At 38.7% G+C, this 16,525-nt stretch overlaps 1 protein-coding gene across 3 annotated transcripts; it reads right to left on the bottom strand.

The window, feature by feature from the left end:
- Nucleotides 1-1,953: 1,953 nt before the first annotated feature.
- Nucleotides 1,954-16,301, bottom strand: arfip1 (ADP-ribosylation factor interacting protein 1 (arfaptin 1)). Of its 3 annotated transcripts, XM_056372052.1 has the most exons (10): nt 16,030-16,301; nt 14,254-14,639; nt 9,632-9,733; nt 8,512-8,620; nt 7,856-7,957; nt 6,374-6,486; nt 5,826-6,047; nt 5,220-5,377; nt 4,427-4,601; nt 1,954-4,304 (listed from the first exon to the last, which is right to left on the bottom strand). In XM_056372052.1, the coding sequence occupies exons 2-10, from the start codon at nt 14,635-14,637 to the stop codon at nt 4,149-4,151; spliced, it is 1,521 nt and encodes a 506-aa protein (XP_056228027.1). In that variant the 5' UTR covers nt 14,638-14,639; nt 16,030-16,301; the 3' UTR covers nt 1,954-4,148. The 3 variants fall into 3 exon arrangements, with proteins under 3 accessions (XP_056228027.1, XP_056228029.1, XP_056228028.1); XM_056372054.1 differs by lacking the exon at nt 14,254-14,639 and having other exon boundaries at nt 16,030-16,299; XM_056372053.1 differs by lacking the exon at nt 7,856-7,957 and having other exon boundaries at nt 16,030-16,295.
- Between the last annotated feature and the right edge of the window lie 224 nt (nt 16,302-16,525).

Here is a 16,525-nt window from a genome sequence, read left to right as displayed (position 1 = left end):
GGCGTGGGAAAATATAATAGGCATGTTTTAAAAACTATTTTCTGACATTTTAAATAATTGGGAAAATAATTGGTAGATTAATCGTAATTAAAATAACCATTAATTACATTTCTAATACTTTTACAATCTGACAACTGTAGTTGCTTTGCAGATTAAGATTTTGTATAGAAATGGAATCAGCCTCTAATATGTTTTGTTCCAGATTAAATTGACAGATTAGCTCCCCAACAGTAAAATGCTGCCTGTACCTTAATTCATCTGTAATATTAATCCAATAAGTAAACTATATAAACACTCTGAATGGGGCTTTTTTTTACAAAATGCACAATTTTACTTTTGACACTTTGATGATAATGTACTGTTACTTATGAAAAGAAATCTGAATTAGGACTGTTACTTGCAGTGGAGTAAATGTGCACTGTGTGAGTAAAGGATCTGACTTCAGAGGGAATCTGTAGAATCTGACTTTTACCACCACATTTTTCAGACAGCTGTCAGGACTTAACATTCATCCCAAAATGTATCAACTGTTCAGGAAAAAACTGCCGTTTCACCTTGAGGACACACTGGACTTTACACATTTTAAGAGCTTTACTTAGCTTTCCCTATTTTGGCTGTTCTATAACAAAAAGTTTTAATCTGCATACTGAATATTTCAGTATATTTTACTGCATCTGTCATGAGTCAGAGATGTAGGTCTACTGGACAGTGACACTAAGCAGTAACAAAAGGCCTGATTTGTAAGAAGAAGACTTATCAGCTAGTTGGTTGGTTGTTTGGTGAGCCCTGTGTAAAGGTAATAATTTACTCAACCTTTATTTTCCCTGCCCACTGATTCTGCCTTTCAATGAGCATCATTCTGACATATCTGAGCCAGATAAAACAATCAGGATCACAACTCAAAGTGTTGTTGTTGTTCTATTGTCTTAAACAGACTTCGTATTTGAATTAAATGGTGTTAGAACTAAGGAACTAGATTACCAAATAAAAGATTACTAGATTAAAAGTGCTAAAGGCAATTTCCCTTTTATCTTCACCCACTTTTTTCAAAAGACAGACTTCTTTTGTAGGTCTAATTACACAATTAGACATTTTCTTCACATCTGTCATATCACTATTTTTCAGTGCTATGAAAACATTTTTAGGCCTACACCCATCCAGTTTTTCTACAATAGCTAAAAACATGTTTCTCATACAATTATTGTCATTGAATAAAGTGCATTTAGTATAATAAAGTGGTTTCTATTTTGATCTCACACATTAACATGGTGCCATAAAATCTCTTTTGTGCATTCCTTCCAATTATCTGAATTTCTTCAATTATTCTTTCGTAATTCTTGTACAGAAACTGTGCATGACTGTTCTTGGTTCATTACATTGTAAAACATTCAACTGCTGTTTTAGGTGTTCTTATGCTATAATCTTTTTTTGTCCTAGCGTGGTGATCTGAGGAGCCAGATTTGATTGACAATGTACAGATAAACATGACACTGAGGCTGCGACCGACATCCTCAAGGCTTTTCTGAGGATCAACCAGATCCTGTCAAATGTATAGATGTGGGTGTGGTGGGTCTGCAATTATGAAAACCCAGAAGCGTTGAGTAAACAAAAGTCCCTCCGTTGGCTACAGTTGTTTGAACCCATATGTCAGTATAACAGATTATACAATATAAACCCCTCATCTGGAAAGGAACACTGATGAAAAAACAGGATAAGGCAGAACAAGCCTACTTGAAAAAACATTCTGCAAATCATTGTAAATTCTCATTTGGTCATGTAATGAGCTTTTTGTGTCCCATCTGTGATACTGTCTGTATCTTTTCTGCTGTAGCCCATTGTCAACAACAAGCCACAGGTAGTATAGGGCTTTACCGTGATTCATGTTTCTTTGCTGACCCCTGGATGTGACTTTCCAAACAAGCTACAACCACAAAACCTCAACAAAAGAGACACTTAAAGAAAAGAAACTTTTATTTTCCCAAAGCGGTTACACAACTTTCTGAATCCTTTTTAACTCAACATTTGTTAATGTTTCATTATTACAAAAGGTAGAGATCAACTAGTACATACTAGTACTAGTATATCATTCTGTAGGTCTTCAGGAAAAAAAAAAATCAAAAAAAAAAAATCAAAAGCCAAATGGCTGCATTGGTCATAAACTACATACTCGTGGTAAAATAGAGAAAATTACAAATATATATCCACCTATTTCAGGGAAACAATAGATTGTTGTGCAAGATTCACACTCTAAAACTGCTACAGTGAGCCATAGGAAAAGTACAAATCAACAAAGTGAGGACATGAGAGCTGGTTAGAAATACCAGAACAAAGAAGCCCCCCTTTGAAAAAAATACTTTTATATAGCCCAGTGACGGAAACTGTTAGCAGCTCAGGTAAAGAATGCTGGTCTTTTAAATTTACAAAAGACAAAAAGTTTCTCAAGTTAATTGTATTTTGGTTTACACCTTACATATCATACATTTCTTACAGTTCTTTTTGTAATTAGTCTCAAATGCATAAATGTGCATATGTGCAATATGGATAAATACCTTTGAGAACAGCATGTCTTCAAATTGATTTACACTTTCTGAAGTTGATGGAGCTTTTTTTCCTTTCAAAACACAGCTATCATTTGTGTTGTATAGAGTGTTTAGATGTGATATAGGCTATCTGACTATATCCCTGGAGTGTGTGTTTTGTGTGTGTTTGTGCATGTGCTTGGTCCTTTCTCTTCCATTGAGAGTTGGTCCCGAAAACTGGTAGTGTTTCCAATAATAAGACCAGTTAGCATGAAGGGGAAAGACAGGAGCAAATTTGTGAAATCAAGGCACATTTAGTCGCATAAGGCTGCTCCTTCATCTTCTCTGGAATTTAAGAGAATCGACACACCCATTCAGTCATGTGCCGTGGATTTGGACAAAATAGGGAAATGCTAAAAAAAAAAAAAAAAAAAACAACCAGACGGTAAATATTGATTAAAAAGCATGATGTCAACATAATCGTATTATAATGTGGCATTTGTTGTGAACAGCCATCACTATGAATTTAAAAAAAAAAAAAGGACCAGTTTGACATTTTGGGAAATACTTGTTTGTTTTCTTTCTCAGAGTTATATGAGAAGATCCAAACCATACACCATACTCTCATGTCTGTCTCATGTCTGTCTGTTTAATATGAGGCTAGAGCCGGCAGCTGTTAGCTTAGCTTAGCATAAAGACTAGAAACAGGGGGATACAGATTGCCTGGCTTTGTCCTAAGGTACTCAACCTCCCCATAAAACATCAACTTGATTTTTTTTTTACACTTTGGTTTTTGTATTAGTGAGGTTTACAGGTGTTGGCAGGGAGAACTTTTTACCGTCAGACAGAGCAAGGCTAGCTGTGTCCCCTTGTTTCTGGTCTTCATGCTAAGCTAACCTAAACAGCTGCTAGCTATAATCAAATTGACAAATAGGAGAGTGGTGTTAATCTTTTCATTAAACTCTCAAGAAAGCAATTAAAAATATTTCCCAAAATGTCGAAAACACTACTTTAATTAGAGTTTGCTGGTAAAAGTGATCAATTAGCATTTGCATGATTCAGAAACCTGAAAGCAAATTTGCCCCATTCATCACAGCAGGTGTCAAGTCAAATCCTCAAAGAGTATAAGTCGAAAAACAATCTTCCTGATTAGACTTTCATAAAGCATTCATCCTCATCTCAGTCAGCTGATAAGAGTGATGTCAACAATGTGAGTGAAATGGCAGTCGTTTTGATCCCAGACGCTGCCCTTACAGAGCCAGCATGTCCACCGTGCTGGGATACAACATTCATATGCTGGAATACAAAAGGCCATTTACAGTTTCCAAATGTGTTTATTGCAGCAACTCCTGTTCAACATTTCCGTCAAACAGTATAAAAGTGCGTTTCCTATGATTTGAAATAACTGCAAAAATGAATAGCATTCTTTAAGCTCAAGAGTAAAACAGATTCTGGGGTTTTTTTTTTCTTCCTTTTAGCGCATTTCGTTAAAAGATTTACAATTCAGAGATTTCGAAAGGCAGTGACTGAAGAGTTGATGTAAGAAGAGGGTTTCCTGTAGTATTTTGTAGAATTTGACATCTCCTGTCAAAACCCCAAACTGTGCCACTATGGCTTTGAAAGGAGTGATTAGTGCTCTTCCAGCCAAGATGGACTGTCCCCACCTGGCATTTTCAACTTGATGTGGAACTGCTTGAGTGTCTGTTCCAGCTGCTGTTGGTTTCCAGCGTAGTATGCAGCTATGGCATTGTGGAACAGGATCAGCTGGTTATGCAATACCTTCACCTGTTTGGGAGAAGAAGAGAAGAGGAAAAAAAAAAAAAAAAAAAGAGAGACGATGAGCACATTGAACCTGAATGCTGATAAGATGGTGCAGGTATGTAGAGCAGAGCTACAATCTAGATGACCTTGTTCTCCTCCAGGAACTTCAGCTTGACAGAAACATCGTTGCGCATCCTCTCGTACTTCTCACGGTGGATCTGGAACTGTTGCTGGGACAGCTCGATCTTGGGCATGGTGGTGGCGTCACGTGGCCCCAGATTCAACTCCTCCAAATCTGTGCGGTATGCATCATACTCCACCCTAGGGATGAGACATTATTTAAACACCATCAGAACTGTATAATGCGTGTGTATGCATCACAATATGCAAGGACACGCACATTGCAGCACATTACTAAGAGCAAGGTTACCAGAAATGAACCAATGGCAAGAGTAACCCCTGAACCCCAGCTCCAGTCCACAAGTTATATTTAATCAACAAAAGGAGACATTTATCACCCGGCTCTGCTGTTCCTCTCTGTGTTACGGAGCATTTTAGCACCTTTCAGCTCATTGGTTTTGGTTTTACGGCCTGCAATTTTACTGCTGTTGTTCAGTGTCATGGCTCTCATCGGCGTGATTAGTCATCATGTAACTAGTAAAAACATTTGGAGCATGGAGCATTTAGAAGTTAAAGAGCCAGATATTTTTCTGGTGGAGACCAAAGTGAATATTGAACTTATTTTAATCAGGTGGAGAAAAACACTAACATGTAAACATGTGTGCAAAGTTTAAGTTTGACAGGTAAGGTTATTCAACCCAGCACCAAGCACAGACCAAAACATCCAGACAGGATAAAAATGTTTTCTCCAACTATTTGTATAGATTTTGTGGATTGGAGCTGGTGCACAGGCAAAACAAACATTTTTTTTTTTTTTACCTGGCTATTTCATACTGTTTGATATTAAGCATGGTGTCTTCGATTGTTTTGTCCACAAGTGTGTTCACACTGGAGATGAAGAAGTTGATGGCACCCAGCAGTGTCTCTCCATTTTTGGACAAAAGCTTTTGGGTGTCAGCGTTGTAACCAAACTCCTCCTGAAGAACACAATTGAACACACATACAGGAGTATTAGTGGTTACCGAAACTGTATGAGTCAATTTTGTTAGTACCACCCTTACAGATTAACCCGTGGGGAGGCCAATATTTCCACAGATTGAGCCGACCTACATGTAAAATAAATATCCAGTTAGAAAAACAATTCAAACAACAAAGATACAGTACTACATATAGTATATGTATCGCTGTCATGTGATGCTTCATTAAAATCAAAATGCACAGTAACAATAAACAGCGATAATAAGTAGTGATCTATGGGATCAGAGTAGCTTCTAGGAAAACAAAACTGTCCAGCATATGGCCCACAAGTCAATGCATATTCTTCATATTCTCTCAGACTCTCTGCTGGGACAATAAGTTACAAGCTATGATTGACACTCACTGTGTTCTACCTAATCTAATATATATCTAAATATATGGACTCACATGGAGTTCTGGCGACTTGAGGCTGAGGTCGGCGAAAGCGTCGCCCAGCTGCCTCTGCGTCTGCATCATCTGGGACAGCTGACTGGCCAGCGTCTGAGCCAGCTTTATCACATTCTGGTACTTTCTCTTGTTGTCACGCAGGACTTCAATTTGAGCCTCCAGCTCCAGGTCCACGGTCCTCGAGCCCCGACCCAGCTTCTCCGATAGGATCTGCCTGGTACACTGCAGTGGAAATCAGGCTTATTAACGAACAAACTGGTAAGAGGCAAACTGCATTTTAAAATACTATGAATGACTGTGGGGAGTTTGTGCTTTTATCAAGAGAGAAAGAGGAAACAGGTTCTGAAAGAGATAATTAAAAAGGGAGTGGAGCCAAACAACAAAGTCTAAAACAAGAAAAGTTATCAGTCATTGTGGTTGTCAGTTTGGGGTATAGTTCACTTTTTCTGCCAACATCCTAATTAACTGAGAGAAGACAAAGAGTGATGCAAAGGCTGAGAGGTGTAGCAGACAGGACATGAAAATAAATGAAGGACAGAGAGGATTACTTTATATGTGTTGATGCTCCACTTTCTCACGAGGTCCAGTTTTTCCATGGCTGGGTTCTTTAAGTCATCTGATAGGACCAACGCTCCACTGTTTGGCTGTGCTTTCATTTCGCCTGGACAATTAAAAGTCATTCACTTAGTGATTGATTAAGTTATTGGCTTTGCAGGCTAGAAAGCTATGGTGAAAATTAAGAAGGTACATTTCAAGAGTTATAATTATCAAACAGTGTAATTAGATTGTCGTGAAGACACTGAAACTTCAACAAAAACTACATGCTGAATTAAAAGGCATTAGAGGACACTGATGACATCAATGATTATTCAGTTCAAAATGAAAATACAATTAGTCATGATTAACCCCCCTAACAATCACAGTAAAAGTGATGAATAGTGCTTCATTGTGTTTTGGGCACAGAAAGGAAATACTGAAAGATATCCCAAAAACAGACAAAATGTACAAGTCAAAAATAGAGCTGACTACATCAATAAATAATATTGTTAAATAATTAGAATGTAGTGTAAAAAGATATGGCGCTATATACTTTTAGCCGACAAGCTAATGCTAATAAAGTAGCTAGCTAACTACCTTTCATCTTCAGGTGTGCGTTTCTTGTCTTCATTGAGTTGGACCAGATTTTAAATTAGTCATGGATTTTAATTTCCTTTTTCTCATAATGACAAGCTAGCTAAACTAAAAACTTAGCCGTAGCTTGCTAACTTTGTTAGCATTTGCTTGTTAAAATTATACACTCTGTAATAGCTAAAGCTTAAATGCTTTACATTATGTACATTGTAGCTTTATAAAGATTGATAGCTTCAGTGAACTAACATTAACTGAAAGCTCACTGTGTTTAGTGACCACAGTTTACACTTAAAGTTTGTGTTATGGTGGTAAAAATAAATTAATTAAAAAATCTTTTTTACCTAAAGGCAAATTTATATTTATTTTCACACTGCATAGTAATTATTTGACTAACAATAGTATTCATTCACATACATTTCTCTTGCCTTACATTTACTACATTTTGTCAGTTTGGGGCTCCACAGAGTGAGACTATGGGTGCCAACTTTTGCAAGGACAAAGGTTGCAAGCAGGGAAACCCACTGAGATTAAATGTGAAAGTAGTTTTCTTTCAGGAGAAGCAAATGCTTTAGGCATCAAGACATTGCATCAGATCTAGAAATCTTGAGCTCTAGATCTTAGGAAAAGGACCCTAAAGGACTATATAAACACTTAGCCACAGCAAAGCATAAAACTACATCAGTTAGCCCGGACTTATGCAAAGGCAAAAGTTTGGAGAGCCAATAAACAAGAAAGGAGAAGAAGAAAGGTTTGATTCTGAATTGAGCACAGCCTGTGGGAACAAGGAGAGGGTAAGAAACTGATGAAAACCAAGAAGGGTACAGTAGATTGTGGTTAATTTAGTGTGCAAATGGTGATGATTCAGTATCATCTTGTTCATGCTCCATCGCTGCTGGTACCTTTCTCAGCCTGACTATCGCTGGAAGAGCGCGCCAGGCGGCTAGCAACAGCTGAGCTGGGAGCTACAGGTGCCACGGGAGACGTGGGCAGGCTTGCTGACCCTGGGAGATATTCAGAGTTATGATTCGTTAGTATGTCACGCTCCCACCTACACAAGTAAGGGGAATTTCTCATTGATGTTGATTTCCTGTGTGTTTTTTTATTTATTTTTTTTAATTACGCTGGCCCTCCCCATGTTGCAGGATGAATGTTTTAATGAACAAAAGCCTACCTCATCCAGTGTAAATAACACGGAAAATAGCCATGGCAACATTGTGGTAAATGGGCTACAACAGCTTGCTGCTCTATGGGGAGATTTTTATTTGCATTTGTAACAAGGGTGTGATGATGAAAAGGAAAGGAGGGTTACAACCTGGAGATCAGAAGAAACTCATTAAATTCAATTGGATGTCCACCTTTACAAATTCAAATGTCTGCCTTTCAAATTTCACAGAGATTAAAAAACCAAAAGTGCAGCCACTGGAGAGAAAGACGGTTTGTAAATACAGAATGCTGCAACACAATCAAATGATGTATGAAGCTGACATGGTCTGAGATTGAGTTTCTGACGTGCTGCTGCATCACAAAACTCAGAGTTGAGCATTGGAGTGTTTACCTTTGTATGGTCCTGATTCAATGATGCCCTCTGCTGTTGAAGCAAAGTTGCTGGAGGTGATGCAGGACTCTGAGAGGTTTAGGGCTCCAGGGCCACTGGGGTAAGCGTCCTGTGGAAACATTCAAACAGGGTTTAGTGGTTCCCTGCAGACAGGCAGCAATTGCATGTAGAAGGTTTGGTGTACTTTCTGTATTTGTGTTGGTGGTTTGTGGTTGAGGTATCTAACCTTGGTTGAGATATTCAAGCTACTGTTTGAACATTTACTCTAATGATGGAGTGAAAGAAGAAAAAGTTAACTCATGGCAAACCTAAATTAGTGAACTGCAGCTATGTGGTTCACAGTGACACAAATAATCAATGTGAGACAAAAAACAGGTCAATATACAGTTAAGTCCCTCGGGGCAATTCGTAAATTCCCGTCTGAACTCATTTTATCAAAATTAAACATTTTAAATCTGCCTACATGCTTGTGGCTGCTGTGTCTTCTCTGCAACAGATTGTCAGTGTGACAGTGAGCCATTTGGAATTAACTCTGCCAGCTCAGTCATACTGATGAGAAAGAGAGAAGGCGCTCTGAGGTCTCCTTCGAAATGACTTCTCATTGGAACAATCTCACCTTGACTGTCTGAGCACACCGCTGCTACACAGAATGAAACCTGTTTTGTAGATCTGTAACAATTTGTCTATTATTCAATTGCCACAAATGAATATGCAACTATTTTAAATATTAAATTAAATATTTTTCAAGCACAAATGTCAACAATTTCCTGCTTCTGAAATTTCAAGATTTTGCACTATTCTTTACCATATCACAGTAAACTGAATATCTGAGTTATGAACTGTTGTTCAAAGTAAAACAAGCAACCTGACTACATCTCCTTACGCCCCACTGCTGCATACAACCAATTTTGAAAATTTGGTTGCACTGTTCATTTTTATCCATGAGTAGAGTGGATATCACAGACACAGGTATCATAACATCAGGTAGTGGTGCTGTTAAAGACATCATCATTTTGAGGACCTGTTTGAACTTTTGTTATGGAAGCCAGTACTTATATTGTCTATGACAGTAATATAGTTTTGAGGTGCTGTTCTCATAAGTCTGTAAATAAACTCTTACCCTCTGAAAAACTGTCTCAGGGCTCTGATCCAGGTCTCCATTGCTGGTGACTGGAATCTCAGCGGCTGAGCTTCTATGAAACTCCTCAGCCATTGTGCTTTCCTATAATGACGAAGGTGAAATGAAGAAGGTTATTGCTCAAAGCATCCTCTGACAACATCAAAGAGAGGGATCACCTCTAAGACACAATAGCTGTGGACTGCCATCTTGTGGACACTGACACAGTGGATACTGGATTGAAATTGGATTCAATGCTGATAATTATAGATACACAGTGGAGTCACAGTGATGACACGACAATATGTTAACAAGATGCACAGTATTAACTCAGACTGTAAATTGAGCATTGAACAATCAATATCCTACAAAAGGTAAAAAAACAGGAACATAATTTGAAGATATGACTCACATTAGAATAGTTTAATGCAATGAAACAATGAAGAGTTTGATTATTTAACATTATACCTGTAATTACAGTATACGGATAAAAAAGATTATGGCACTGGTATCTAAAGTGTCCAATCCCAAACCCATCCTCTTTCAACTGTTCCTTTCATTCGTTTGCAGGAGAGGATGACGAGCTTTGAGAGCTTTATGTCAGTTATGTTGCAGCATTACAGTATTTCCCATGTAATGAAGTTCTTGTGCAATACCTGGCATAAACTTTCAACACTCCTCTAGTTTACAACACTGTTCCATTACTAAATACAGCACGTTTGAAGTTTTAGTATGTTAGCAAGATCATGTCACCATTCTCACCATTTGAATACATTACTTCCTGTTTTAGTATTGTAGTGTTTAGTATTAAACACACATTATCTCATATTAAGTGAGCCATAACAGTTTGGTGCATAAGGCCACACACCCATGACGCTATGGAAAAAGCATCTGCTAACATCTGCTGCTCTCCATAGCAATGGTTTGGGCAGACAATATCTGGTTTGTTACTGCCATATTCATGTCAGTGTTTCCTAGCAAATGCAAAGCTTCATGTTAATGCTACAGGAGCACACATGGGACAAGAGTCTGCTTAACCTTGAATATAATTAACAATCGTATGGAAAAAGACCTGTTATAATACGTGGATCATGGTCCCTGTAGATTAAAACGACACAGTGACTCATTGGCTAGCTTAGCTACACATTAACATGTGGGCTCCTAGCAAGCCACAGGGTGGAGACAACAGTTTGTGGCCTCATGAGTTTTGTTTAGGCTATAATAAACTGGCTGCCCGTTGCTGCATGCTGAAGATACAGCTGTGCTAGTTTTAGTACATTTTTTCAGATCTAATCACTGTGGACTTGGGAACTAGGGCAGTAACCTAACAATTATACAGCTGTGTGTGCAAGCCTTGGAAGGCCTAACAATCTTAAGCTGGTTAATGTTCATTAACCACATCTGGCAAAGATGGTACTACTGCATTTATTTTATTTCAATAATCAACAAATCTTAATTTACATCTTTGAGCACGATTCTTCCCCTATGGACTTCAACCAGTGTGTAAATAATGCAAATAGCTGCCAGATCACCAGGTAACAAGACCTTGGTCTACTCTAAACTGAATGACTGGTTTTACTGTGTGAGCAAAAAGGTGAGTTTAAATCATGGGTTTATATTAATAACTCTTACTTCAATATGTCAATGCTTGCAGGTTTACTTACTTCATTCAGTAAATTATATCTTTAATGACCACAAGGTACAACTCCTCACAGTACTGTCAACACAGTAAACATCTGATTCTAATGCAGGCTATGAATGAACAAAGTAGTTCTAGTGCACAAATTGCACAAACAGTTGGAAATGTGAGGATTTCTGTAGTAGTATGCAACCCTAAAATGACAGGCAGCATCACCCCCAAGTGCAGAAATACATAAGCTGATAGAAACCATACATATATTAATAGTATGATACAGTATTTATAAGCTGAAAGCTTCTTAAAAACAAGTTTAAATGAAGAAGCATTACTTAAAATATTTGTGAAGTGGATCAACTGATTGATAATACATTACACTAATGCTTTACAAATACATTTAAAAAGGGTTAGAATTGGTCTCGGAGGAGAAGACTGGATGTAAAGAGTTGAGAGCTGAATTTTGTATTTTTTGGATGTTTTCCTCTCTGGGAGTCAAAACATGTCTCTTTAAAACCAGAGTCCATAAGCAAAGATTTCTGATATGGCCAACCTGAATATAATATATTACAAAAAGGCCAAAGTCGAGCTCTATAAAACGACAACGACTCAGTGTTGTCATGTAACAGACACATAAATACTTAAACGCCATATGACGCCAGCATGCAGGAAGGCAGCACAGACACTGCTAAGCTTGTCTCACCAACTACTGCAGATAAGACAGACTCCTGCCTGATAGTCCTCTCTGACACCAAGTTTAAACAGGCTGTCTGGCAGAGGCACATATCTGATTACATGCTTTTGAAAAAAAAAGTAAATACAGACGGACTGTAACAAAATTTGCTGAACAGCATTGTTTTGCCTACATCTGTTTAGCTGCAGCTATACCATATCTATCCATGAATCTGGATTTAAGAGTCTTCTTGATCAGCAAAACATATTGGAACTAATTCAACAATGGCTCCACAGATGATCAGGGGTATCTGAGCCAAAATGATCCCACCCACCATCTGCAAACATTCTGCAGGAAAGCTTGCTAATAGTGTCAGCCTAGTGGAGCAGGGATAGTAGTTAAGTGGTTGCGAATTAATCAGGCATATGAAGAGGGGGAAAGGTTTGGAGTGCCATGGTTTGTCGTTGCCTACAGTTCAGTATCCTGGATACAAGCGAACCTGACGTGGGAGAGAGGGATGGATAACAACAATGAGCTAATTGTACAATTAGCTGCGTCAGCCAAAGAGGAAAGAATCCTCTCTTGCCTCTCAAACTACGGAAGAGTGTGACACAACCATGTTGCACAATGATGGGTTCAAACTGTCTTATAGCAAGACCTGAAAATTTTTGATTACAACTGTGCTACATTTATGGCTACTAAATGAAGACTGATTACAAAAACAAAGAAAAAAAAGAGGAGTTTTTATTTTAAATTTGTGTAATCTGATGTATAACATTGGCACTGAGCCCACAGTCTTAGGAGTCACACATTCCAGCAACACAAGAAATGTGGGACTGCCTGAGAATGTGCAGCTAGCAATCCAAATCCATCTCATCCCAGTCATGTGACTGACAGCATGTAGAAGTCAAGAGCTCTATGTACACCCAACTTACAAACAGGGAAACATAATGAGGAAATGGTACACTTTCACTTACACAAAGTCAATGTCAACAAAAGAAGGCACAAAGGGCTGTAGAGGAGTGTATACCTACTAACAGCTGGAATCAGGAATATTATAACCAACAAATAATGTCTCAATGTCTCAAACATGTCATTACAATACATATATAATACATTCACTGAGCACTTTATCAGGAACACCTGTGCACTTTCTTACTCATGCAATTATCTAATCATCCAATCGTATGGCAGCAGTGCAATGTATAAAGTCTTGCAGATAAAGATCAGGAACTATATGTTCACATCAAACATCAGTCTGGACAAAAATGTGATCTCTGACTTTGACAGTGACATGATTGTTGGTGCCACACGGGCTGGTTTGAGTGCTTCTGAGCAAAAAAAAAAAAAAAACACCCTGTGAGTAGCAGTTCTGTGGACTCAAACAAACACCTTGTTGATGAAAGAGGTCAGGTCAGAGGAGAATGGCAAGACTGGTAGGAGCTGACATAAAGGCTACAGTAACTCAGATAATCCAAAAAGAGAATACCATGTCAGGTTCCACTCGTCTCAGCCAAGAACAGAAATCTGAGGCTGCAGAGGACACAGGCTCACCACAACTGGGCAGTTGAGGACTGGAAAAATTTAGCCTGGTCTGGTTTCATGAACATGACAGTGAGTTCAGTGAACACCTTTGGCATGTGGTACAACAGGAGACTGGCAGCACGGTTGTGCAGCAGAAATCTGCAGAACTGATGTGATGCAGTCATGTCAACATGGGCCAGAACCTCAGAGGAAAGTTTCCAACACCTTGTGGGATCCATGCCACAAATTATTGAGGCCGTTTTGGGAGCAAAGGGAGGTCCTACGCAGTATTAGCATGGTGTTCCTAATAAAGTGCTTTTGAATGTATTTTGTATAATAATAAAGATAAAATCACTTTGAGGCAAGCCTGCATTCATATAAGGCAGAAAATTGAGAAAGATTAGTTTATTCCCAAACACATAAGGAGCAGCACACAAACAATCAGCAAGAAAGGCACCAACTGCACCAGGAGCAACAGCTACACAACAGCTATTTCTCTAAGACCTCCAGTAAAGCCGAATGAAATCTGAAACACAACTACAAACACAAAAGGAAGAAACAAACACAATCACTTTATGACTATGACTCCGGTCAGGTCAGGTGATTATTTCAGAAAACGCTTCACATCAAAAGTCAATGTAGTAATAAACTGATTAAATAAGAAAGAGACCGCCACCACCAGAGCAAATCAAGCTCAAAACAGCAACACGAACAGATGCAGTAAGGAAGTGCTAGAAGATTGGCTAGAAGGCCAGCGCTGGAAGATTTAATGACCAAAGCGAAGGTAAATATCACCTTTGTTTCAGTGTGAGAATCTCCACTTTCCACTGGTGTTTGAGCTGTTTCAACATGATGATTTGTCTCGTGTCCCCCTTTGTCTACACTGCCAGACATGTCTGCAGCGTCACCATCCCTGCGCATCACCACGCTCTCCCTCTGATTGCCCTCATCCTCCTCCTGAATAGCCTTGTCACTGTTTTCTGCATTTTCTTCATCACTGTCAATATCAATGTCATAGAGTTCCTCATCTGTGTAATCTCTTCCCCTGCCGTTGTCTACACTCTCCTGTTTCACATTCTCACTCAAACTCTCCTCTGCTTTGTCAGAATCCTCACAATCCATCTGAGGGTCCTCGGTTGAGGTCCTCTCCGATTCAGCCTCATGACTAACTTCAGACATACCTGAAAACAGATAAATAGAGGGGTAATGAATAGGTCCTATCAAGCTGGCTGATTCTTATGGTACACTTCTACCTAAGCCCCTGTTTGTGTATGTATGTGAATCAATACATTCAAGAGCTAAGCATCTGTTTTTCTGTAGGATAAATCCCTGTTTAACAACACTTACTGCTGTTTAGGAGGGATTTCAGGAATCTCCAAGACTTTTCAAGGCATATGGATGAAAACAAATGTTGTAATACTGTTTGACAAAAAAGACCCAGACACACATACATAAAGTATATAAGAACTGTACACCCATTCATATATGCATACAAAAAAAAATGGGCAAATTACATTTTGGTTTATTTCCTACACATCCAGTAAAATTTTATAGATAATTTCATGATAATGCATGAGTAGCTCAAGCTGAGGCTATAGCACTAACCCTTGTATCTGCAAGGCAGTTAAGTGGCTGCGAAAAATAAATGGATGTAAAAGAATGTAAAGAAGCTGCTAGTCAAGCTACATACCAACTAGAAATCACAAATCTGTTATTACAAATATGTCTGAGATAATACTGCTGGCAGTACATGGGGTTTTATCAGTTTTTAAAGCACTTTGACTTGCTTTCTTATATGTCTGTGCTTTGTAAATATACTGTATATTGCTTGATGATCTCAAGCTTTTATCAATGGAAATATATAGACAGGTGAATATCAGTGGTCACTTGAAACATTAGAGCAATCCTTGCCTTTGATATAGATTAACAGATGTGAGCTGACTGTTGGCAAGGCAACGTTTAGGTGTGTATTTTCAGGTTTTCAGCACACTGAAGGAAATTATGACCCATTTATGTCGTGGTTACCCAGTTAGGTTTGGCACCCTGTTGACATTACGTAAGAAACAAGGTGGAGGCTAAACATTACAACTGTTGTCACGATGCTCGCTCGTTATCTCTCTGTAATATCACACACCGGAACTGGCTCTTAGGTTTAGCAAGGTGAATTACCTGTTGCTGCACAGTCACGTGACTAAATAGGGCATCCAAAAGTGATAAAAATACCTTTTAATTCTGGACACATTATTATAATACGGTTGTTATGTTGCGTGATTAAGGATAAAGCTATAGACGGTGCTTGAAAAGCAAACAATCAGCAAATATTTCCGTGGCTTCACCTCCCATAGTTAGCATTAGGCTGACCACTAATTTGAGTTAACGTGACTTCATCAGACCCGTTGACGTGTTGTTAGCTAACATTAACGTAGCTAAACAACAGATAACACAGATGACGAACTAATGGAAAACTTCAATAAACGACTTTAAATTGTTACAGTTTTCTTACCATTTCGCTAGATACGCAACTGAACCTCATACAGGAATGGCGATGATGAAAACTTTTGTTAACATTACCTTTCTGCGGCCGTGGCTAACTATTTAGCTGTGGGCTGTTAGCCGTTGTAGTAGTTCACTTAAATCCTCCTCGGTGCTCCGTGCCGTGCTGCACTGGACGTTTTCTTAAAAGGTTGTGCGGCTGCTGTTAATACAAACGCTACACAGATATACTACCAGCTTCTCATCAGTCCTTGGCTCTCCACTACCTCACTAGACTTGATGATTGAACCCCGGAAAGACTGAACCACTGTGCGGGCCCTCGGCTGTCATCTGAAGCAGACCACATCAATTGCTGAATGCGCTCTCCCCCTGCTGTTAAATTATGGTGCCTGCACTCTGTGCCTAAGGTATAAAATACTTTTTTTTTTAACGATTTGAGTTACGGAGTAAATACTTATGTGAAAACGTGACAATGAACGAATCAATAAGCGGTTCAAGCATTCATCATTAATGTTTATCCCAGCTTATTACAATTTTTCTTCGTGTAGCTGGCCACAATGAGATATTCAACAAC

The sequence above is a fragment of the Seriola aureovittata genome, chromosome 3 (assembly GCF_021018895.1).
Source record: "Seriola aureovittata isolate HTS-2021-v1 ecotype China chromosome 3, ASM2101889v1, whole genome shotgun sequence".
Lineage (NCBI taxonomy): Eukaryota > Metazoa > Chordata > Actinopteri > Carangiformes > Carangidae > Seriola > Seriola aureovittata.
The sequence above is the reverse complement of the archived record's forward strand: the minus strand, read 5'-3'. Positions and strand labels throughout refer to the sequence as shown.

Bases quoted from the DNA above. Each gene is read 5' to 3' on its own strand.
- arfip1 (XM_056372052.1), bottom strand. From the start codon at position 14,637: ATGTCTGAAGTTAGTCATGAGGCTGAATCGGAGAGGACCTCAACCGAG. The intron at 6,048-6,373 runs GTAATCCTCTCT...TTTCCACTGCAG, and splicing joins GGAGCATCAACACATATAAA to TGTACCAGGCAGATCCTATC. The intron at 5,378-5,825 runs GTGAGTCCATAT...TGTGTTCTTCAG, and splicing joins TCAAGTCGCCAGAACTCCAT to GAGGAGTTTGGTTACAACGC.